We start from the raw sequence: 25303 nt of genomic DNA on the forward strand, positions 1-25303 counted from the left end.
ATCTGGAGCGCCCTGACAGCACTCCCGTCTGGTCTCTGCAATGCCGCAGAGACCGTTGGCCACCTTGTGGCGCAACACACTCCTCCATCCCCCACGAATGACGAGTTTGTGGGGATGACTGAATATGTCACAGAATCTTTCCATGACCTCCTCGTAGGAGAATCAGAGTCACCCTTCAGCTCTGACTCCAGCAGGGGGAGCCATCATTCCGCTCATGAATGTTTGATGGCAGGTACCCTCGAGGGACATGTTGAAAGCATCCATGAGGGAGAGGCTACCCGACAAACAACTTTAATGATGAGGTCAAGAGGGATGCAGGGCCCCACCTTGCCTGTGGGTAGAGCAGCTGAATGCCTGGCACCAAGAGCTCAAGGAAGCATGACTCCAGCTTGAGTAGGAATAAGCGGAGCTCGAGTGAGAGATCGAGCACCACAGAGATGGTGGGCATGTGCACACCATGCCCCGCAATGTGAACCAGAGGATCATCTATGATGATGAAGCCCTCCCACACTTCACCCGGGCGAGCCAGAACATTGCTGCTACAATAGCCTTGCTCTAGGGGCTTCTAGGGCCCATGACGCCCGAGGATCATCAGGCCCATCATGAGATTCACATGCTACTCGAGCATGCAGTGGCATAGCAGGCCAAGAGCTCGTTGTCCCAATGATGCGAGCTCGACGCCAACCAGCGCACGCCCTCAGAACGACCTGACAAGGACGTGTTAGTCCACCAGGTGCCTCAAGGAAGTAGGCCACACATCGCGGTCCTAGTGCATGAGCACCTCGACCGCCACTATGATACACATGACATCCTTGATGCCCATAGGCATGCCCGTAGTGATGCAAGGGAGGTGCTAGCCACGGATACCACCCTTGTCATGGCGAATGCTACGATAGTGGCAAGGACCGAAGCCCGAGCCCCAACTTGCTGGGTCCTCAGGCCTTGGACCGACACATCCTCAACATCGTCTTCCCACCATGGTACCAACCATCAACCAACATTCTAAAATACTCTAGAGAAACGAACCTTGGACAGTGGCTCAAGGATTATCGGTTTGCTTGCCAAGCCTGTGGAGTAGATACTGATGATTTCATTATCCGCAACCTTCCATTGTTCCTGGATGATTCAGCGTGAACGTGGTTGGAACACCTTCTGCCCAACAGAATCCAAAGTTGGGTAGACCTAAAAGAGATCTTCATGGAAAACTTCCAGGGCACAAACGCACATCCTAGGAACCCATGGGATCTCAAAAACTGCCGATAGAAGACTGGAGAAACCCTTTGTGGGTACATTCGGTGCTTCTCCCAGCAGTCCAACGAGCTACCCAACATCGCCGATGTCGACATCATAGGAGCTTTCCTATCTAGGACCACCTGTGAGTTCCTGGTCCATAAGCTAGGACATAAGGGCACTTGAACAACCAAGGAGCTCCTTGACATCGCCACCAGCCATGCCTCGGGTGAGGAGGCGGTCGGAGCGATCTTCAACCGCCTCAAGGGCAAGGCAAAGCAGGGTGAGGATGCCGATGAAGGCGCATCTAACAATACTAGTAAGAAGAAGAACAAGCAGCGCTATGAGGGCTCACTCGTGGCCACTATCGACGGCAAGGGGGGTCATAAGCCCACCGAGGGTACCCTGAAAAACTTCAAGAAGCTACTCGAAGGGCCATGCCCAAACCATGCCTTCCCCATCAAGCATCTATATAAGGACCATGACCTTATGAAGTGGTTCTTGTCCGAAGACCATGCCTTCCATGACCTCAATAAGAGGGAGCATAGGGCGGACCCCAAGCCAGCCACAAATGATGCCAAGGGGAAGGACGGTGGCTTTTCGACACTAGATGGCTGCCTCATGATCTTTGGAGGGTCGGCGGCCTATGACTCCAAGTGCCGGTAGAAGCTTGCACGTCATGAGGTCTATACGAACAAACCAGCCACGCCTTCCTTCCTCTAATGGTCGGTGTCCGCCATAACCTTTGATCGAACCAACCACCCAGAAAGCATCCCATAGCCAGGATGATATTTGCTCATGGTCGACCCGATCATCGGCATGAAGCAGCTCACCAAGGTACTGATGGATGGAGGCAACAACCTCAACATCATGTACGCTGAAACGCTCAACGCCATGGGCATCGATTGAGCGCATGTTTGGCCAACCTTCGAGGATCCATCCAATTATAGGATGGAGCTCCTTACCTTCAAGGTGGTCAGGTTCCATGGAACCTACCACGCCATCCTGGGACATTCATGCTATGTGAAGTTCATGGCCATCTCCAACTACACCTATCAAAAACTAAAGATGTCGAGTCCATACGGGGTCATCACCATCGGCAACTCCTTCCAGCGCGCCTATGAGTGCGAGGACGAGTGCTGCGAGCACGCCATGGTAATTGTCACCTCCAAAGAGCTCGCGGCCATCAGAAAGGACGTCGCCATAGAAGCACTCGACCCTAAGTGGTCGCTCGGGTCAGTTGAACCTATAGAGGGCTCCAAGGAGGTCCTCATAGACCCCAGTGGCTCCAAGGGCAAAGTGCTGCGCATTGGCACCATGCTTTCCTCTAAATAGGAAAGCACGCTCATTGACTTCCTCTGTGCCAATAGAAACATCTTTGCGTGAAAACCCATGGACATGCCAGGCATTCTGAGAGAAGTCACCGAGTATGGCTTGAAGATTAGGCCAAGCTCTAAGCGGGTGAAGTAGCGCCTGTGTTGCTTTGATGAGGAGAAATGCAGGGTGATCAGCAAGGAGATTGTGATGCTTTTTGTGGCTAGGTTCATCAAGGAAGTATACCACCTTGAGTGGTTAGCCAATCCCATTCTTGTACAAAAAAGGAGTGAGAAATGGAGAATGTGTGTTGACTATACAGGTATCAACAAAGCATGTCCAAAGGATCCATTTTCTTTGCCATGCATAGACCAAGTAGTCAACTCAAACTCAGGGTGTGAAACCCTTTGCTTCCTTGATTCATACTATGGGTACCATCAAATCACGATGAAAGAGTCCAACCAGCTCGTGACATCTTTCATCACCCCATTTAGATCGTTCTGCTATGTCATAATGTTGTTAGGTCTAAAAAACACGGGGGCTATGTACCAGCATTGCATGCTTAAGTGTTTTAGGGACATCATCGGGTGAACCGTTGAGGCCTACATGGATGACATTGTGGTCAAATCCAAATGGGCTGACTAGGTCATAGCTGACCTAGAACAGACCTTCATGAAACTCCAAGCAAACGGCATCAAGCTCAATCCCAAGAAGTGTGTTTTTGGGATCCCAAGGGGTATGCTATTAGGTTTTATCATTTCTGAGCATGGCATCGAAGCCAACCCAGAGAAGATCTTGGACATCACGAGGATGGGCCTGATTCAGAACATAAAGGGGGGTAAAGTGAGTTATAGGGTGCCTCACTATGCTCAGCCGCTTTATCTCATGCCTCGGCGAATGAGGTCACCCCCTCTATTGGCTCCTAAAGAAGGATGACCATTTTGAATGGATGTCCAAGGCCTAGAAGGTACTTGACACGGTCAAGCAGCTTCTGACGAAGGCCCCAATCCTAGTCCCCCTGACCGATGGGGAACCGCTTCTGCTCTACATCGCAATGACCACGCAAGTGGTTAGCACCGTCCTGGTGCTAGAGCGAGAGGAAGAGGGACACGCCCTCAAAGTGTAGTGCCCCATATACTACATAAGCGAGGTCTTGTCCAATTCCAAGACCCGCTACCCCCAAATCCAGAAGCTCATGTACGCTATCCTCATCACTAAAAGGAAGTTGTGTCACTACTTCGAGTCACATCTAGTGACGGTCCTGATGTCCTTCCCTCTTGGTGAGGTCGTCCAAAACAGGGATGCCTTGGGAAGAATCTTAAAGTGGGCATTCGAGCTAATGGGTCAAGGCATTTCATTGTAGAGTGGACCAAGGTCCAAATGCCGCTAGCAGTCATCGACTAGGAGTACTAGATGATGTACTTTGATGGATCACTGATGAAGAAAGGCGCTGGCGTGGGGCTAGTCTTTGTTTTTCCCCTTGGGGTATGCATGAGATACATGGTTCGCATCCATTTCCCCTCGTCCAACAATGTGGCCAAATATGAGGTGCTCATCAACGGCCTGCGCATCACCATTGAGTTGGGTATCCAACGGCTTAACATCTGGGGCGACTCTAAGCTGGTCATCGACCAAGTGATGAAGGAATCAAGCTGTGACAATGCCAAGATGGTTGTGTATTGCCGAGAAGTCCTCCAGCTAGAGGACAAGTTGGATGGTCTCAAGCTTAATCACATCCCGAGGTGTCTCAATGAGGCAGCCGACACGCTGGCAAAAGTGGCGTCCGGTCAAGAGCCGGTGCCGATAGGCATCATCGCCAGCGATCAGTACAAACCCTTGGTCTGCTATGAGGAGCTGAAACAAGCTGGTGATGGGCTGCTTGCCCTAGGCTTAGGGGCTAACCAGCCATTGGCTCCATCTGACCCTAAAGTCATAGAGCTTGACAAGGATCCAACGATAGAGCCCGACCCTCTGGCTGACTAGAGGACGCCTTACCTCAACTACCTCCTATACGAGGTGCTACCGATGGACAAAACGGAGGCTCAGCGGCTCTCATGTCATGCCAAGTCCTTTGCCATTATTGATGGTGAGCTCTACAAGCAAAGCCACACCGGGGTCCTGCAACGCTGCTTCCCCATCGAACAAGGGAAGCAGTTGATGAGTGATATCCATGGTGGGGTCTGTGGTCACCATGCCACGCCTAGAACCCTAGTTGGAAATGCATTTCGACAATGCTTCTACTAGTCAACTGTGGTAGCCGATGTTGAACATATTGTGCGCACCTACAAAGGGTGTCAATACTATGCTCGGTAGACCCACCTGCCGACCCAAGCACTCTAGATGATCCCCATCACATGGCTGTTCACGGTCTGGGGGCTCGATCTTGTCGGACCTCTCAAGATGGTGCCTGGGGGCTATACGCACTTGCTTGTCACTGTAGACAAGTTTACAAAGTGGGTAGAGGCTCGACCGATCTCTGCGATCAAGTTTGAGCAAGCCGTGTTGTTCTTCCTTGACATCGTCCATTGCTTTAGAGTCCTGAACTCCATTATCACGGACAATGGCATGCAGTTCACTAGAAAGAAGTTGCTCTGATTCTGTGATGAAAACCAGATCTGCATCGATTGAGCCACCATGGCGCACCCCCGCACGAACGGGCAGGTCAAGCGCACGAACGACATGGTCCTACAAGGCCTCAAGCCTAGGATCTTCAACCTATTGAACAAGTTTGGTGGATGATGGGTCGTGGAACTTCCCACGGTGCTCTAGAGCCTGAGGATGACCCCCAGCTAGGCCACCGACTACATGCCATTCTTCATGGTCTACGGTTCCGAGGCTATCCTCCCGACCAACCTCGACTATGGAGCGCTAAGGGTTAGGGCGTACGATGAACAGGGAGCCGAGGCGTCCCTCAAGGATGCCATGGACCAGCTAGATGAAGCGCATGATGTTACCCTCCTCCACTCAGGTAGGTACCAGCAAGCGTTACGCCGGTACCACAGCCGTTGAGTGCGGGGTCAGGCCTTCAACGTTGGGGACCTAGTACTCTGCCTTGTCTAGAGTAGCAAGAACCGCCACAAGCTGTCTCCACCATAGGAGGGACCATACGTCATTGTGGAGGTGCTCCAACCAGGCACCTACAAGCTCAAGACCATCGATGGCGAAGTCTTTGTTAATGCCTAGAATATCAAGCAGCTACGTCGCTTTTACCCTTAATATATGCACACTTTCTCTTATCAGTTTCGCTATCGACTCCCCAATCTTTAATGACACCCGATCCCGGCAATGGTAAGGGGTCGGGCCTCACTTAGGGGTTAATATGAGCATATCTATCCGGTAGACATTCTCTATGTCCGACCCTCTCACATTGAGACCTAGAAACAAGGGTTGTGGAAACAAACGCTGAGTAAAATTGGTCAGACTGCAAGAAACCTACGCCCCAGCGGCTACGACATTTTTGCTCATCAGCATGATCAGAGTGTTTTCCGCACCCCCAAGCTTTTTAGCCTTAACTATGGAAAGAGTTGGTACGCATCTAAGAGTATATTCACCTGGCAAACATTCTCTATGCCCATCCCTCTCTCACATTGAGACCTAGAAGCTAGGGTTGTGGAAACGAACATTGAGTAAAACTAGTCAGACTGCAAGAAACCTATGCCCCAGTGGCTATAATGTTTTTGCTCACCAGCATGATCAGAGTTTGTTCACCTGCACCCCGAGCTTTATGGCCTCAACAACGAAAAGGGTCAGAATGCACTAACCTTTTTATACAAAAAGGGGAGAAGGGCTAAAAAGCTATTTGGCCATAACAAAATTTAAGAGCTTGTCCATTTATTACAAGTTTGTCGTCTGGCTTATTTGCCTAACTAATTTCTTGGGTGGGATGATCTCATCCTCTATCTCCATAGGTAAGTCTTATGCTAGTGGGTCACACAAGTCGATTGGATAGCTTGGCCGCTGTTGAGAGATAGGTAAGGAGCAGTAGGATGCCCCATGTGGGTTATGCTAACCCTATCATGAATGACAGACTCGGATTCTACTTGGACATGTTTGGTAAGAGCTCTCCAAACTCGTCACTCAAGCCATCAAGGTAAGTCCTATGCCAGCAGGTCACCCAAGTGATCGGATGGCTTAGGCTGCTACCGAGAGATGGGTCATCTCTAAGTGACACCTGACCCTAGCAATAGCAAGAGGTTGGGCCTCACTCGAGGGCTAGCAAGAGTGTCTATTCAGTAGACATTCTCTATGACCGACCCCTTTCTCATGCTAAAACCTAAAGGCAAGGTGTGTAGAAACAAACACTGAGTAAAACTGGTCGGACTGCAAGAAACCTACGCCCCAGCGGCTATGGCATTTTTGCTCACCAGCATGATTAGAGTTTTTGTCCCCGCACCCCAAGTTTTAGCATCCTCCTTCCCAGGAAGGGTTTGGAGGGGCCCACCAGTGGAATCTCCATCGAGGAGAGGCCAGCAAGTCGCCTAAGTTGATCGGATGGCTCGAGCTGCTGTCGAGAGATGGGTCATCTCTAAGTGACACCTAACCCTAGCAATGGCAAGAGGTTGGGCCTCACTCGGGCCCTAGCAAGAGTGTCTATTCAATAGACATTCTCTATGCCCGACCCCTTTCTTACGCTAGAACCTAAAGGCAAGGTGTGCGGAAACAAACGTTGAGTAAACTGGTCGGACTGCAAGAAACCTACACCCCAACGGCTATGGTGTTTTTGCTCACAAGTGTGATCAGAGTTTTTGTCCCCACACCCTGAGTTTTAGCCTCCACCTTCCTAGGAAGGGTTTGGAGGGGCCTACCTACATAATCTCCATTGAGGAAAGGCTAGTAGGTCGCCCAAGTTGATCGGATGGCTTAGGACACTACCAAGAGATGGGTAGGGAGTAGCAGGATGCCCTATGTGGGTTATGCTAACTCTATCATGAACGATGGACCCGGATTTCACATGAACATATCCGGTAAGAGCTCCCCGAACCCATCACTCGAGCCATCGAGATAACTTTACCAACCCCCACTTTACTTCTCTAGTGCATGAGCATTCATTCATCCAATCTCATGCATGCATTCATACATTCATCCATACATTCATCTCATACATCCAAACATCGCATATGCAATTATTGTGTCACAACGCTTTGCGTCATGTCACAAAGCGGTAGTCGTCTCATTCGATATGAGCGGTGACCGACCGAGGTTCAAAGGCCGGCCCGCGAAGGGCTCGAGGCCGCCTCACGTCAAATAGAGCTAGGGGAGAAAATGAATAAGAGCCCTAGTGGCCTTTACCTGACTCGCTCAGAAGCAAATAGGGTTATCTCGACCTTCTCGTTCGATCCTAACCTCGAGCCAAGCCCACCGAATCTCTATCAAGGGGAGGCCAACGGGCCACCTGAGTCGGTCTCTGAAATGATTTGGGCATTTGCCGGGAGGCTAGTTAAGGAGCAGTCGAATGCCACATGAGGGCTATGCTAACCCCATCATGAATGACGGACCTAGATTCCACTTGGACATACCCATTAGCGAGCTCGCCAAGTGCGACACTCGAGCCATCGAGGCAAGTGTCGTTAGCTCAATCCCTCTGGTTGTGGAAACCATGGATGGGGCGACGCATAATACTCGGCCAACCCCTACCAAGCCCAATGGGACTTGGGGGCTCAAGCCGCTCAACCCCGACTCAAGAATTCGACCGGCCGAGGTTTGAAGGCCGGCTCACGAAGAGCTTGAGACTGCCTCACATCAAACAGAGCTAGGGGAGAAAACAAAGATGAGCCCCAACGACCTTTGCCCGACCCATTTAGAAGCTGATAGGGTCATCTCGACCTTCTCATTCAATCCTAACCTCGAGCCAAGCCCACAGAATCTCCATCGAGGGGAGGCCAGCAGGCCACCTAAGTCGGTCCTCAGAATGACTCGAACATCTACCGAGAGGCGGGTTAAGGAGCAGTGAAATGCCACATGAGGGCTATGTCGACCCCATCATAAATGATGGGCCTAAATTCCACTCGAACATGCCTGTTAGTGAGCTCACTGAGCGCGTTACTTGAGCCATCGAGGCAAGTGACGTTAGCTCAATCCCTCTAGTTGTGGAAATCACGGACGGGGTGACGATCACAAAGATGAGTCAGCCCTCGATCGGACCCCTGCTACGCGCGGGGGCTCGAGGAAAGTTGGACTCACAAGGAGACCAAATGCATGGTTGTAGAATAATGGCTCAGATCTAATGTAGACGGGGATCCCGATCTTCTGTCACGTGATGGTAACTATCGTTGTGGCAGAGAATGACACACCAATCCGGCTTCAGATCGAAAGATCGAACCCTGCAATCTTAGCACCACAGCTCCTCTAGTTATCAACCAAGTCATGGACTAGGTTGACCTCACCAAGAAGGCTAATCCCTGCCTATGCAATGAAGAACACGAGCAAGAACAAGAAAGAACGCAACCAATTGCAGATGAATGATTAAACTCACGAAGTTAGGGTCTCACAAACCGATGAACGGCGAAACTATTCTTGACAGATTAATCTATGCAAAACCCAAACCCTAATGGAGGGGTGGTGGCTGTTTATGAAGACTCTAGGGTCATGCAAGACCCCTGGATATGCCCCTAATGGGCTCAAACTCGATACATGGTCTAACGAACCAAAAGACGGTGTCGCAGCACCCTGGTAGATTCTGGATGCTAACTTGTTTTCGACAATTCCTATTGATTCTGAATAGCTTTTGATATGAAACCACTTGGATTGGCTTCCTTATCAAATTAGCTTTCGATCCATATGTGGATCATCAAAAACAGAGTCCGGATGCGTCCTGGGTAACCAGTTTAAAGCAGACTGGTCCTGAAGGCCGAGGCAGACTCGAATTCTTGTTGGACTGGGCCTCCGGCTTGTGTTGGACGTCCTTGCTGGTCATCATCACCTCCACCACTTCCTCTAAGTCCTTCATGACCCTCTCCAATGTTCCTAAGCAAGATAACATCATTAGGTAGTAGTCTATTCTCAAAAGTATAAAAAATATTGCTTAAGAATGAGCTCACCTCTAAATTGAGTTGTTGCTTTCGAGCTCGGGTCATTGGACCTTGCATGACGGTTGGAGGATCAGCGGGTACCTCTGAAGAAGTGATGTCCTCATCATCCTCCCCCTCTTGAATTGGAGTTGTCCTTGACTCAAGCTCATCTTCTTCTCCCAAATAAGGTTTCAAATCTGCAATGTTAAAAGTGGGACCAACCCTGAACTCGGGTGGTAATTCAAGTTTGTAGGCATTATCATTTATTTTCTTAATGATCTTATAAGGACCAGCTGCTCTTGGCATTAATTTAGACTTACGTAGCTCAGGAAATCTATCTTTTCTTAAATGTAACCAAACTAAATCACTCGGTTCAAGTTTAATCTCTTTTCTACCTTTACTATCAGCAATTCTATACTTTTCATTCATGCTTTCAATATTTGCTTTAGTTGTTTCATGCAACTTACGAATAAAATCAGCACGCTCTCTAGCATCACTATGTATTCTCACAGTGGTAGGTAAAGGCAAAAGATCAATAGGATCACAGGGGTTAAAACCATACACTACCTGAAAAGGACTTACCTTGGTGGTGGAATGTTTCGCCCTGTTATATGCAAACTCCACATGCGGCAAACACTCTTCCCACATCTTCAAATTGCGCTTCAAAATGGCTCTCAACATGGTGGACAATGGTCGATTCACAACCTCAGTTTGCCCATCAGTTTGGGGATGATATGTTGTAGAAAATAGCAGCTTGGTCCCTAATTTATTCCACAACGTGCGCCAAAAATGACTCAAGAATTTTGCATCGCGATCTGAAACAATAGTAGAAGGCATACTATGCAAGCGAACGATTTCTTGAAAGAAAAGGTTAGCAATATGAACAACATCGTCGCTCTTATGACAAGGAATAAAATGTGCCATCTTAGAAAAAACGATCAACCACCACAAAAATACTATCCCTCCCCCTCTTAGTCCTTGGCAATCCCAACACAAAATTCATAGATATATCTGCCCAAGGAGTAGAAGGAACAGAAAGAGGCATATACAAACCATGTGGGTGCAACCGTGACTTAGCTTTTTGACATGTGGCACACCGAGCCACATACCACTCTACATCTCACCTCATCCTTGGCCAAAAGAAGTATGTGGACAGCACCTCCTCCGTCTTCTTAGCACTAAAATGTCCCATCAATCCGCCTCCATATGCCTCCTGCAACAATAAAAGACGAATGGAACCAACTGGAATGCATAGGCGGTTAGCTATAAACAAAAACCCATCGCTGATCATAAACTTATTCCATGTGCATCCCTCTCTACAATTAAGCAACACATCCTTAAAATCAGGATCAAGCGCATATTGTTCTTTAATGGATTGAAGACCAAAAATCCAGCAATCAAGTTGGGACAGCAATGTATATCTTCTAGACAAAGCATCAGCAATCACATTATCCTTCCCTTTCTTGTGTTTGATAAAATAAGGAAAAGATTCAATAAATTCAACCCATTTGGCATGCCTACGATTCAGATTATTTTGAGAGCGAAGATACTTAAGCGATTCATGATCAGAATAAATAACAAATTCTTTAGGCCACAAATAATGACACCATGTCTCCAAAGAACAAACAAGTGCATATAATTCTTTATCATATGTGAAATAATTAAGAACAGGACCATGCAATTTTTCGCTAAAGTAAGCAACTGGTTTACCATCTTGCATCAAAATACCACCAATGCCAACTCCACTAGCATCACATTCTAGCTCAAAAGTCTTACCAAAATTTGGAAGTTGCAGCAATAGTATGTGTGTAAGCTTGTCCTTCAAAGTATCAAAGGACTCCTCTTGTGCCTCTCCCCAATGAAACACCACTCCTTTCTTCGTCAACTCATGCAATGGGGCAGTAATGGTGCTGAAATCTTTGATGAAGCGGCGGTAGAATCCTACAAGACCAAGAAAACTCCTCACCTGTGTGACGGTTTGGGGAACTGGCCAGCTCTTTATGGCTTCAATTTTGATCTCGTCCACCTCAATTCCCTATGGAGTTACAACATAGCTAAGAAAAGAAACTCGATCCGTGCAAAAGATGCACTTCTCAAGGTTACCAAATAAACGTGCATCACGTAAAGCATTAAAAACAACACGTACGTGATCCATATGTTCATCAAAAGACTTGCTGTAAATCAATATATCATCAAAGTAAACTACCATAAAATATCAAATAAAAGCTCTTAAAACCCCATTCATTAAGCGCATGAAAGTGCTAGGTGCATTTGTCAAAACAAAAGGCATTACTAACCACTCATACAACCCGAATTTGGTTTTAAATGCAGTTTTCCATTCATCTCCAAGTTTCATTCTAATTTGGTGGTAGCCACTTCGCAAGTCAATCTTAGTGAAAATTATAGAACCACACAACTCATCTAACATGTCGTCTAGCCTAGGAATAGGATGACAATACCGAATGGTAATATTATTGATGGCTCTACAATCAACACACATACGCCAAGTTCCATCTTTCTTAGGAACCAAAAGTACAGGAACGGCACAAGGACTAAGGGTTTCATGTACATCCCCGCGGTCCAAAAGATCTTGGACTTGTCGCTAAATTTCCTTAGTCTCCTCAGGATTGGTTCGATAGGCAGCTCGGTTGAGCAAGGTTGCTCCTAGAATCAAATCAATTTGATGCTCTATCCCTCTCATAGGTGGCAGTCCCGGGGTATCTCAGCTGGAAAAATGTCCTCATACAGTCATACTCCTGCAAAAGGTTAGTGATAGCAGGAGGTACCGAGCTAACAATATCATCAAGCGAAAACATAGCTCGTTTGCATACCAAAGCATAGCAAATATCATCATCAGAAATTTCAGCAAAGTCACATTTTGTTGCAAGCATAACACCACCCTTCAATTTAATCCCCTCAGCCTTAGAAATAGATATAGACTTATCATTTTTAGGTGGGAAAATAGAATTAGCAACTTGCTGATTTTTAGATTGAACATCATTGAAACTAGCAGTGCATTCTCTATCAGCTTGTACAATTTGAGCAAGGGTCAAAGGTACCAAAGTAATTTTCTTTCCTTTATGCACAAAAGTGTATTTATTACTTCTACCATGGTGTGTAGCATCATTATCATGTTCCTAAGGATGACCCAATAAGAGTGAACAAGCTTGCATAGGTACCACATCACAATCAACAGAATCAACATAAGAACCAATGAAAAATGAAACTCTGCAAGTTTGTATTACCTTTGCTTTACTAGAATCATTTAGCCACTGAATATGGTATGGACGTGGGTGTGGGCGTGTGGTCAAGCCAAGCTTCTTGATCAAATTAGAACTCACCAAATTGTTGCAGCTACCTCCATCAATAATGACACGTGCTCGACGGTCGCTGATGACGAAGAAAATCTAGAACAAGTTATGGCGTTGTAGCTTCTCAGGTTGCTAGACTTGTGAGCTGAACACCTGCTATACAATAATGCTCCTATAGGACGCTGTGGCCTCATCACCAATGACTTCACCATCCTCCTCATCTGCATCTTGGTCTTCTCATCCTCAATGTCAGAGGTGCTGATGTAACCATCTTCTGTAGCAATATATGCCCACTGACTTAGGTAGTCCTTCTACACATGGCCAATGCCATGGCAGCGGTGGCACTGAATACCTGAAGTGCGTCCTGTCAATGCAACGGATGAGGAACTCTTGGTAGGCACCTACAAAGAATTTTTACCTAAATCTAAAGGTCGTGCGGGAGGTGCCTTAGGTGTAGCGGAAACTCCAGAGGCTGTTGGTCGCTTGCTCGCTGGTGGAGGCGTCCAAAAAGTGGTTGGCTTGGTCAGCCCCGAAGATGGTGCCGAGCGTGGTGTGTATGTGCTGGTGCTGACCTTGCTCTTGCCCTACTATTCACGCCCCTGTAATTCCTTTTCTGCAAGCATAGCAAACTGAAACAACTGGTTGATAGTGTTAAATTCTTTATAATCAACAATGTCCTGAATCTCACGCCTCAAACTAGAATAAAAATGACAAATGACATCTTCGTTTCCCTCCACAACACTACAGCGCATCAATCCCTTTTGGAGCTCACCATAGTAATCCTGTACAGATTTATCTCCTTGTTCTAAATGCATCAATTTCTTACGCAAGTCTCTATGATAAGAAGGAGGAACAAAACGATCACGCATAGCTACCTTAAGTTCTTCCCACATACCAGGTAAAGCATCCTATGCAGCTAGCCCATTCCACCAAATAATGGCAAAATCCTTAAATTCACTAGTAGCTTGTCTAACTCTATACTGCTCAGGTACAAGGTGGGCACTAAACTTTTATTCTACCATCATCTCCCAATCAAGATATCCCTCAGCATCATAATGACCCGAAAAAGATGGTATTGTGAACTTAATTTTAGCATAAGGATCATCGGGCACATGGTGATTATTACCTTGACGGTGATAGTGGTGGACACCACCCATACCTGTCGTGTTGCGGCGAAGATGTTGTCGTAATCTCTCTTGTCAGAAGGCTGCTCGATCCATGTTTCTAGCGACATCATGCACCGTGTCTTCTGGCAAGAGACCATCGGTGTTGCTACCAGAGATGTCATTGTTGTTGACTGCCACCAATATTTCCAACTCAGTAACCTTGTCGATTAGTGTGGAAATTCGTTTGTCCAACCTCTCCATGTTGTTGCCAATGTTGAGTTCAATGAGTGCATCAGTGACGGCATTCCTAACGGTCTCATTCATCCTTTTTTGGGCATCCTCTACAACAGCTTGTAGTTGCTCTTGACTAACACACTCATTGAAACCCTTAGGGTTGTTATCTCTAGTCTGTTCACCTCCTGCCATTGTAAACACAAAAACAGAAATAAATGGTGAAAGTTATCCCTACCAAATGACTATGTGGTTGCAGTGGTGTCACTTTTCACAGCAAGTGGAGGCACCTTACCAAGCTCTTACAAAGTTCTTACCAACGCAAGCAGTGGGCGGTACAACTGACGGCTGGTTCGTGATACCTGTGAGGCAGTGGTACTGAGATTGCAAAGCCCTTTGTCTGTACTGATCTAAAGAATTTGTGGAGCTTGGAAGGCAAACAAAGAGTAATATGTATATCTGGCACACAAGTCAGTAACAGAAAGTAATGTTGAATTATAGTCCAAAGTACTTGTTCTCGTTGCTGGTCTAAAGTGTTGCAAGTACCAGGTGTGTGACAAAAGTATAGTGGATAGCAAGGTGATAGGTGTGAGAAAAACAAGTATGGTGGATGGAGACAGCAACACAAACAAGAAAACAGATAGCACACGTAAACACAGCTCACTTTGGTCTTCTCTATGTGCTCCTCTAGATATTGTTCCTCTTTTGCCCCTCTCTTTTTTTCTATTTTTTGGGCTGTCGTTGTTTTTTTGGGAAATTTTGACTTTTTTATTTTATTTTTTTTGATATTTTTTATTTACTTAGGAGCACAAAAGAAGTAACCACAGAAAAAATGAGCTCAAACAAGTGAAAGACGTGGCCTGTGGAATTTTCAGAAAACTGGATCAAAATCGATAAAAAACCTTATGACCACGAAATGAGGATCTTGTGACCACTTTTTGACCAATCTAAAAATTTCAAACCTCGACAACACGGGGATGGACGGATCCAAAAAAAATTCTGATCAATTTGCATATATGGAACGTCGAAAATGGAGTTCGTATGCGAAAACTAGACCAGTTTTAAGAATTGGCTCCGAATTAGAGGACAAAACGGGAATAATGTGTGCAAATTTGGTTACAACAGCCAAGATTTGATGGAAACAATGGGGAAAAACACATGAACTAGACTCTAACATGACTTAACCCGCAACAAGACCTCGACCAGGACACAAACTCAACACGACAGACTCTGAAACTAAAATATGCAAAGGCTATGGCGCGGAAGGTTTTAGGACAGGAAAAACGAGTATGGCACTGGACTATGGGACAAATGCGAAACACTCAAACTAGGGAATAAATGTGAACCTGATGGTATACCTTAGCTCTGATTACCGCTTAATGTAGACAGGGATCCCGATCTTCCGTCAGGTGATGGTAACTATCGTTGTGGTAGAGAATGACACACCGATCCGGCTTCAGATCGAAAGATCGAACCCTGCAATCTTAGCACCATAGCTCCTCTAGTTATCAACCGAGTCATAGACCAGGTTGACCTCGCCAAGAAAGCTAATCCCTGCCTGTGTAATGAAGAACACAAACAAGAACAAGAAAGAACGCAACCAAATTACAGATGAATGATTAAACTCACGAAGTTGGGGTCTCACAAACCGATGAACGGCGAAACTGTTCTTGACAGATTAATCTAAGCAAAACCCGAACCCTAATGGAGGGGCAGCGGCTGTTTATGAAGACTCTAGGGTCGTGCAAGACCCCTGGACGCGCCCCTAATGGGCCCAAACTCGATACATGGTCCAACGGACCAAAAGACGGTGTCGCAGCACCCTGGTAGATTCTAGACGCTGACTTGTTTCGATGATTCCTATTGATTCTGAACAACTTTTGATGTGAAACCACTTGGATTGGCTTCCTTATCAAATTAGCTTTCGATCCATATGTGGATCATCGAAAATGGAGTCTAGATGCGTCTTGGGTGACCAGTTTAAGGCAGACTGGTCCTGGAGGCCGAGGCAGACTCGAATTCTTGTTGGACTGGGCCTCTGGCTTGTGTTGGACGTCCTTGCTGGTCATCATCACCTCCACCACTTCCTCTAAGTCCTTCATGACCCTCTCCAATGTTCCTAAGCAAGATAACATCATTAGGTAGTAGTCTATTCTCAAAAGTATGAAAAGTATCGCTTAAGAACGAGCTCACCTCTAAATTGAATTGTCGCTTTTGAGCCCGGGTCATTGGACCTTGCATGACGGTTGGAGGATCAGCGGGTACCTTTGAAGAAGTGATGTCCTCATCAAGATCCTAGGGTGGGGGTACATGCGAAAACTAAGAATAATGTTTCTAAAACAAGAGAAGCTTTCTCCTACTAGTTTCGCTATCCTCTTCTCGATCTTTAGTGACACCCGACCCTAACAACGGCAAGGGGTCGGGCCTCACTTGGGGGTTGATAAGGGTATATATATACCCTTTCTGAAACAATCATCATGCCTGACCCCTCCTCATGTTAAAAAACGTAGAGGCAAGGTTTGTGGAAACGAACAACTGAGTGAGGCTGGTTGGACTGTAAGAAACCTACGCCCTAGCGGCTACGGCGTTCTTGCTTACCAGCATGATCAAAGTTTCCCGCCTACACCTCAAACTCTATGGTCTTAACAAATAGAAGGTCAGAATGCATTAACCCCTTTTCACACATAAAAGGAAGAAAAACAAATTTGTTCACACCGAAATAAAAGAATAGACTTGTTCGAACAAAACACAAGGGTCGAAACTTATCCGATTATTACAAAAATGATCACCCAACCTATTTAACTAACTAGCCCCTTTAGGGGAGAACTATGCCTTCTATCCTATCCGCTAGGTCAGCCACCGCCATTTCCACCTCCTCTAGCTCGTAGACTTCATAACCGGGCGTGTAGCCACGGCTCATCGCCTCCAGATCGATGTTGTCCCCATAATGAGAACTAACAATCATGAAGGACTGGTTGACCCCAACGTGAAGGGCATTCCTCTTGAGCTGGTGCACCTGAGCCATGATCTCGATGGCACAGGCCATGAGCAAGCTAGTCCCCTCCGACCGCACCACCTCAAGGTCATCACAGACCACTCCGAGGGTGGTGCTTAGGATAGCGAGCTCGTCACTCTCCACCTTCAGATTCCTCCTCACCTCGGCAAGATCCACAGCTAGCCTAGCAGAAATGCTCTTAGCCTCCAGTCTTCGGGTTGTCACGCTTTTGAGCTCGGCCTAGAGGGAGCCAACCCTCTTCTGCATGTCATTGCACTCTTGACAGGCCTAGTCACGCTCTTGAAAAGCCTAGTCACACTCCTCGTGAGCCGCGCCGCATTCTAAGTGGAGCCTCTTCATAGTTTGGATCAGTTCATCCTGCTCCTTACGCAGCCAAGCAACCACCATGGCATCCAGGCTCGCCCTCTTCTCCAAGGCCATGAGCTTCTCCTCGGCCCCCAGCTTCAGATCCCTTTCCTTCTCAACCTCACCCAAAAGGTCAAGGATCCGTTGGCGGGTCTTGACGTCCTTCTGGAGTAACTCATCCTGCTCCTTCCTGACCCTAGCGGCTTCTTCATCATCCTTCCATGACCTCACCGATAGGGCCTCAAATGCCTTCTCGGCCTCATCAGCATTACGACGGGCCTTGGCCACCTGTGACTAAAGATTGGCCACCTCCTCGGCAAAGGGGGTTAGCTCGGCCACCCTCTACTGGGCGGCAACAAGTTGAGTTGTCACCTCCCCACGTAGTTGCACCTCCTCGACGATGCAGTCCTAGGCTTCCTTCTGTTGATGAAGGAACCAAGATTCCCCCTAGCTATGAGCTATATGGGACTACAGAAAGACGATGGCTAGGATACAAAAAGTATATAAAGGAAGATAAGGGCAAGAAGCAGGACCAAGCAATACCTAGCCAGAGGGAACAACAAAATCATGCAATACGCCTGTGGTGTGGTCCAGGGCCCCGAGCATGAACACGATCTATACATCGAGGCTCTCCCACTCTATGCTCTCTGCGGCGTCATCTAGGGTAAAAAGCACCGACGCCGGATCCTATGGATCCGCCCACTAGAGCAGGGAATCACCCTGCATGGGTGAGCCACTGTCCATCAATGTTAGGGCTAGGGACAACTCTCCACTAGCTCCAAGCACTGCCAACCCCTGTCGCCATGACATTCCTACTAGGATGCCCCCTCTAGTGATGGAAGTGGTAAGTGGTGCAGACACCAACCTCTCTCCTAGCACCACGACTCTTGGGGACCCCTCGGCCGCGTCCCCCTCCATCCAGCTCGTGCAAGGTGCCGTCGCTTTGGACGCCCATGGCATGGGTCACGTTGGTGCCTCAGGCATCATTGTGGTTGCGCCTGACTATGACCCATCTGTCACAGCTGCTACCACCTCCACCAGCATTGGCGGAGTCCCGATCGGTTGCACCGCGCCCACCACGGTCAGCGCCACAAGCGCGGTTGGCAGCCCCATCTGTCCCACCGTCGGTAGCGATATGGCGGTAGTCACCAGCTGCTACGTGACCTACGGAGGTGCCCCTTGAACGCCCATGTCTACCCATCCTACCAAGGGCACAGGCACCACTGTGGGCAGCGCCTGACCGGTCGGCGACACGGTCACACTAGCACCGCTCCTGCTCTAAATGGGTGTGACTCTAGCCGATGGCTGCTGCCTAGATTGGAGGGCGATGCTCTTCCACGGCACCAGCGCTAAAGGATTCTGCTACCTGCCAATGCTGCAAGGGACAAAAAACATAAGTCACGATGAAATCCGACTAAAATAGGAAAAAATAGAGGAATTGATAACTCACCTTCACGTCGTCGGGCGATAGATGCGTTTAGGGGGTGGCCCCCTGACCTTTTCTCTACCACAGTAGAACAAGGCCATTTCGAGCCCGCACCCTGCTCCTAGGTAGAAAGGCTCGCCCCTAGTAGCTCCTAGGACACACTAGCGGAATGCCCCCACTCCCCTTGGCTCTTCGAGCACAATGGCGTAGCCGCCCGCCTCTATTGGCTCCTGGGATAGGCCAACGGTATGTTCCACCCCCGCGGCTCCCCTAATGTGCCCTCCCCTCCATGGAATGGGAAGGGTCCCGATGCCTACAAGGATGAACTGACGCCTGTCAACACATCCTCATTCTATAGGTTGTCCCACTCGATATCATCGGCTATCGATTTTTCTTCCTACATCACCTCATTGTCGTAACCATCATCATCGTCGTCATCATTGTTGGTGTCCTCCCCTTGTTCCTACGCCTACAGCTTCTGCTGCTTCTTCCTGTGACACCCCAAATTTTGCATATTTTTGAAAAAGGAGAAAAATGATTAATTTTGCATTTTGTGGGAATTTAAATTTAGGAAATAATATTTTTATGAAATTAAAATCAAATATAAGGTTAGAAACTTTTTGATGCATTCATGCTGCTGCACATTTATTTTTTTTAATGATTGATGTTGACTAGAATTTGAATTGAAAACAAAAATAATTTGAAAATGCTTTTGGAAAAAAATCCATTTGAAAAAAAAAGAAAAGGAAAAATCCCTCTCACTCCCTCTCTTCCTGGACTTTCGGCCCCATGGCCATTTCTTTCCCCGTGGCCCAGCACCGCAGCCAGCGCCCCAGCCCAGCAACCGCCGGCCCAGCTCGGCCAGGCAACCATTGCCGCGCGCCTCTGCAACGCTCACAGCCGCTGCCAGCCGGGCCCACCTGTCGGAGCCGCCCCCTTCCTCCCGCGCATCCCGCAACCGCAGCGGCGGTCATGCAGCAATCGCCCGCGCTCCACTCGCGCATCGTGGGCGCGCCCCCCCGCTCCTCGGCCTCGATTTAAAGGAGCCGAGCCCCCTCCCGCGCGGCCCTCTCTCGCTTCCCGCTCCATTTTCGCCTCACTCTCGGCCGCAACCACCACACGGAGAAGCTCCAAGGACCGCCGTCCGTCGTCCGCGTCGCCGTCTTCCCCGAGCCACCGTCGACCCCTTTCTTCCCCGCTGTGAGACTCCCTATGATCCCCTTTACCTCCCCAAGCCGTTTAATTTGAGTTTCATGGTGTCTAGTGCCCGTTTCGCGTGCGCCCGAATGCTCTCGGCCGCCGGTCATGGTGTCCGCCGCCCCGGCCTTCCCCTCCAGCCGATTTCTTGGCATGGACGTGTTCGCTCGCTCCCCCTCATTCGCCCGGTGCTTTTGGTTCTTAGAACCGTGGCCCGTAGGCCCCTTACCGCGTGCACCAGTGATCTTCACGCCGCCGGCCATGGAGTTGCCGCCGGCGTCACCGTTCCGGCCAGCCATCCCTTTCTTCTCTCTCTCCCAGTTCGTTTCTAGCCGTCCGTTCTCTGATCAACGGTCGAGATTAGAAGTTACCCCTTCGTGGGTCAATTTGTTAAAGAGCCCCTCCCTTTTCCCGAAATAGTACCCACCATCCTTAGCGTATTTCCTCGAGTACGTATTCTTGTTTGGAAAGAGTAAACTACACGGTTTAAGTCAAAAGTACGCTTTCAGTATTTACAGAAATGCTATTCGAACTGTTTCGCTTATAGAATTGTCGTTTTAACTCCGAATTGATCCATTCAAATCGCGTTAGCTTCGTAATTTCATAAGCTACATGTTGGAGCTACTGTTAGTCAAGTTTGGAACTTTTTAATTTCATGATTAGATTTAATTAAATATAGGGCTATAGGAAAACCCGTTTTAATCATAACTTTCGCATTTTAGCTCTGTTTTTCGTGAACTTCGCGTTGACGTGATCGTAGCGAAATGTAGATTAGTTTTACAAACATTTTATCTTGATTTTAATACTGTTGGTGTACTGTTCTAATGATAGGAATGTTTGCTTTACATGAATGCTTTTGGAATGTTGTATGTTGCCATGTTGGTCGCGTTCAGACGGTGAGGAAAACGTTGGAGACCAAGAACTCTTTGACGACCAACAGGACCAGCACGAGTTTATGAACCAAGGCAAGTATAACATGGGCCTTCCTTGATGTCCTATTTCACTTTAAGCAATTACTCATTTGCATGTGTCTAATTTTGATACCCGTAAGGACATCCTAGTGATTGTTATCCTGTTCTTTGTCTCCTAAGGGTTAAATGCATATGGGTAGATTGCTAGTGCTCTAACTGAACTTGATATACATATTGATGAATAATACTATGGAACAAAGAGAGTAACCTGAATTATAACAACTGTTCCATAGGGCGAAAGTGCAAATGACCTTTGTTCATGTTGCTCCCGGCCCTCCATAAGGACTTATCTGTCGGCAAAAGCTGGGACTGACAGTGCAACCGGGAGAGTCATATGGCTCTGACTTTAGCTCAGTAATAGGACATTTCCTAGCTAGTTAGCGGTTACCTTTTGGCGCAAATGGGGCTTGCCACTTTGGGTATAGGGCTGCCTCTGTTCCTATGAGTATAGCCGCGATGGATTTGTGCCATAGGAAAGGGGGGGTCCCTACATCTGCCTGCCAAGGAAACCTAGCGGCCCTAACTTGTTAGGGAAACCTATGAAATGGCTTCATAGTGTACCCTGCCCGCTCACCTTAGAAGTGACATGGGAGTAATTAACCCGGGCATATGGGGATCACGACTCGCGGTGAATGTGCACCACCTCTACAGAGGGTAACAAACTGTTATAACAGCCGTGCTCACGGTTACGAGCGGCCCGAAAAACTCACAGAATAACTGGTTACTTGTTGATGATCAATTAAGTTGTTCTATGATGAAATATGGTAAACCTGACCTTGATATATGTTCTTATGGGTTTAAATGGGAGCTTAAGCATAACTTGATAATACTTGAGAATAAAAGTTTGACCTATTAAAAATGCTAACTGCAGTAAACCAGAGTCTATCCTTTTTGAGCTTCATAACCCCATGTTAGCTTGCTAAGTACGGAATGTACTTACACTTGTTTATTTTCTTTACTTGGATAAAAATCCCGGATGGGTAACAGATGACAACGGGTATGGGGATTTCCCGGAGGATTACTAGGCTTGTGGTCAACCAGTTGACCTTCCCTATGATGACAGCCATGAGAGTTTATCATCTTTTTATTATTCTGCTGTGATGTATAAGACTAAGTTTTATTATAACTCTGATGTATGTGACACCGTGATGATACTATCGTAATTTGTCAGCTTGTGTGTGTGATTGATTCCCTGGGCACACACGAGTTTTGTGCATTCAATTTTATCCTTAAAATTGGGTGTGACACTTCCTCATCTTGTCCTCCTTTGCCTTCCTCAGCCGCTGAAAGTGCATCTAGCCCTTTAGTGGGGTTTGGATGATTGAATAACATTGTGATTAAAAATCTAACCCATTTGCTAAGTGTGGACAGGTAATAGGTTATCTCATAGATACTTAATGAAAGCCAAAATGATGTGTTGTTGTATAAATAATCTAGTTCAAGCACAAGACAACAATGCAAATGGAATTCATGCAAAGGCTTATTTATTGTGGGATTTCCATGTACTATGTGAAAGCAAGCTCATAAGAATTAATTAATGAGACATGAGGGATTGCATATGGAATGGTCACATATTTGAAGCTTGCTAAATTAAAATGAAAAAGATAACAATACAAATGAATGGTTGATTCAACACAAGATGTGACTTGATGGCTTGAGATGGTGAAGATAGCAAGGAAAGGCTTCGAGGTACTAAGCAAGGGTGAAGGGCAAGCGATGGCTTGGTGGCCGAAGAACCTAGCTAGGGTGAAGAAGGAAGTACTTACATTTAGTTGAGATACTAATCAAGCTACGATGGTCATATTGATGTGGAGGATCAAATCTATATTGGACAAAGTGTTTGAAGTGACTTGATGCATTTGGAGTTATTCATATTTGATGAATGGAATCAAGTCATGTGCTCAAGATGGCTATGCTCAAGTGAAAAGATCAATATCAACATGCTAGTACCCTCACTTGATGAAGATAGGAATACACGGCTTCGGTTGAAAGAAATCAACTCAAAAGGTTTAATTTCATTATACTTTTAAAATTGAGTTAATAGTAATGTCGTACTATTAAGAGGGATGCATCATATTGATAGATAATGTTTCATAAGTGCTTAAGCCAACCCATGTGAGTTTTGAGTGTTTGAGAGACAAAAGAGCTAACTGATTTCTTGCTGGTCTGGCAATACCGGACGTGTCTAATATTGATACCAAACGTGTCCGGTATTTGCTCAGCAATGGTAATATTGTTGTTCTCGGGTTGGTTCGTCGGGAGTTCTGACGGTCGGGAGTTTTGACGTCTCGCGCTTTAACTGACTTCGAGAGTTCACTGTGGTGGTCATACTGGATGTGTCCGGTATGGACGGTGAAAGGTCCTAATATGGCTAGAGGGGGGTGAATAACCTATTTAAAAATCTACAAATCAACTAGAGCAATTTGATTAGTATGACAAATAGTGAAATACAAACTTGCTCTAGCTCTATAAGGGTTGCAAGCCACCTATCCAACAATTCTAGTTGCAATGATTACTAGGCACACAACTTGCAATGTTACTACTCACTAAGAGCTCTCAATCTTGCTACTTTAAAGAGCTCCACTAGATGAACTTAAAATAACAAAGCAAGCTCTCAATTCTAATTACACTAAAAAGCTTGCCACAACTAGTTTGCAAGAATATAAATGAGTGAGTAGGGTGATTATACCGCCATGTAGAGGAGTGAACCAATCATAAGGTGAATATTAAATCAATCACCGGGAGAATACCAAATGGCAAGAGACAACCAATTTTCTCCTGAGATTCACGTGCTTGTCAACACGCTATGTCCCCGTTGCGTCAACCAACACTTGGTGGTTCGGCGGCTAAGAGGTGTTGCACAAACCTCGTCCACACAATTTGGACACCACAAGAACCTACCCACAAGTGAGGCAACTCAATGACATGAGCAATCCACTAGAGTTACCTTTTGGCGCTCCACCGGGGAAGGTACAAATCCCCTCACAATCATCGGAGATGGCCACAAATAATCACTGACTTGTGCCAATCCTCCTCTGCTGCACCAAGCCATCTAGGTGGTGGCAACCTCTAAGAGCAATAAGTGAATCCCATGGCAAAACACGAACACCAAGTGCCTCTAGATGCAATCACTCAAGCAATGCACTTGGATTCTCTCCTAATCTCACAATGATGATGAAACAATGATGGAGATGAGTGGGAGGGCTTTGGTTAAGCTCACAAGGTTGCTATGTCAATGCAAATGGCCAAGAGAGTGAGCTTGAGCCGGCCATAGGGCTTAAATAGAAGCCCCCATGAAATAAAGCTGTTGTACCCCTTCACTGGGCATAACACGGGGTGACCGGATGCTCTAGTCAGTTTGACCGGACGCAGGACCCTAGCGTCCGGTCACCCGATGCTTGCCATGTGTCATCGGCTTCAAACACCGATCGCCCAATCTCAAAGGTCAAGTGATGACCAGATGCGTTAGTTAGAAAGTGATAGGACATAGGACCCCAGTGTCTGGTCATTTCCAGTAAGGTTTCAAATGTGAAATTTCACGACCGAACACGTCCGGTCATGCTCGACCAGACGCACCCGACGTCCGGTCACTCAATGTTTCCTCTATGTGGCTCACGTCAGCATACATCAGCACTGACCGGACATACCCTGCTAGCATCTAGTCACTCTTCGCGCCAGTATCTGGTCACAAGACCGAGATGCGTGCTCACTGCTGCTACTGACCAGACTCAGGAACCCAGCGTCTGGTCACTGTGCCACCAACGTCCGGTCACTCTGTGAACCCCTGTCTTTTCTATATAGGGCATCGGTGGCACCGTCGGACTGTCCGCACTCTACGAGCAGACACTCCATTAATAAAGTTTCTAACCCTTGCTCAAATGTGCTAACCACCAAGTGTATCACCTTGTGCACATGTGTTAGTATATTTTCACAAGCATTTTCAAGGGTGTTAGCACTCCACTAGATCCTAAATGCATATGCAATGAGTTAGAGCATCTAGTGGTACTTTGATAATCGCATTTCAATATGAGTTTCACCCCTCATAATAGTACGGCTATCTAACCTAAATGTGATCACACTCACTAAGTGTCTTGGTCATTGAAACAAAATGGCTCCTACTATTTATACCTTTGCCTTGAGCCTTTTGTT

The 25303-nt window shown here is 47.1% G+C and overlaps 2 protein-coding genes across 2 annotated transcripts in view; both read left to right on the forward strand.

The window, feature by feature from the left end:
* The window catches only part of LOC136553232 (uncharacterized), an 82086-nt gene that overhangs the window by 19561 nt on the left and 37222 nt on the right, over nucleotides 1–25303 (forward strand). The gene's annotated exons all lie outside the window — the stretch shown is intronic.
* LOC136451236 (uncharacterized) lies at nucleotides 2182–2565 on the forward strand. Its single transcript, XM_066451960.1, has one exon. The coding sequence runs from the start codon at nucleotides 2182–2184 to the stop codon at nucleotides 2563–2565; it is 384 nt and encodes a 127-aa protein (XP_066308057.1).

This window comes from Miscanthus floridulus, chromosome 5, assembly GCF_019320115.1.
Source record: "Miscanthus floridulus cultivar M001 chromosome 5, ASM1932011v1, whole genome shotgun sequence".
In the NCBI taxonomy this organism is placed as follows: Eukaryota; Viridiplantae; Streptophyta; class Magnoliopsida; order Poales; family Poaceae; genus Miscanthus; species Miscanthus floridulus.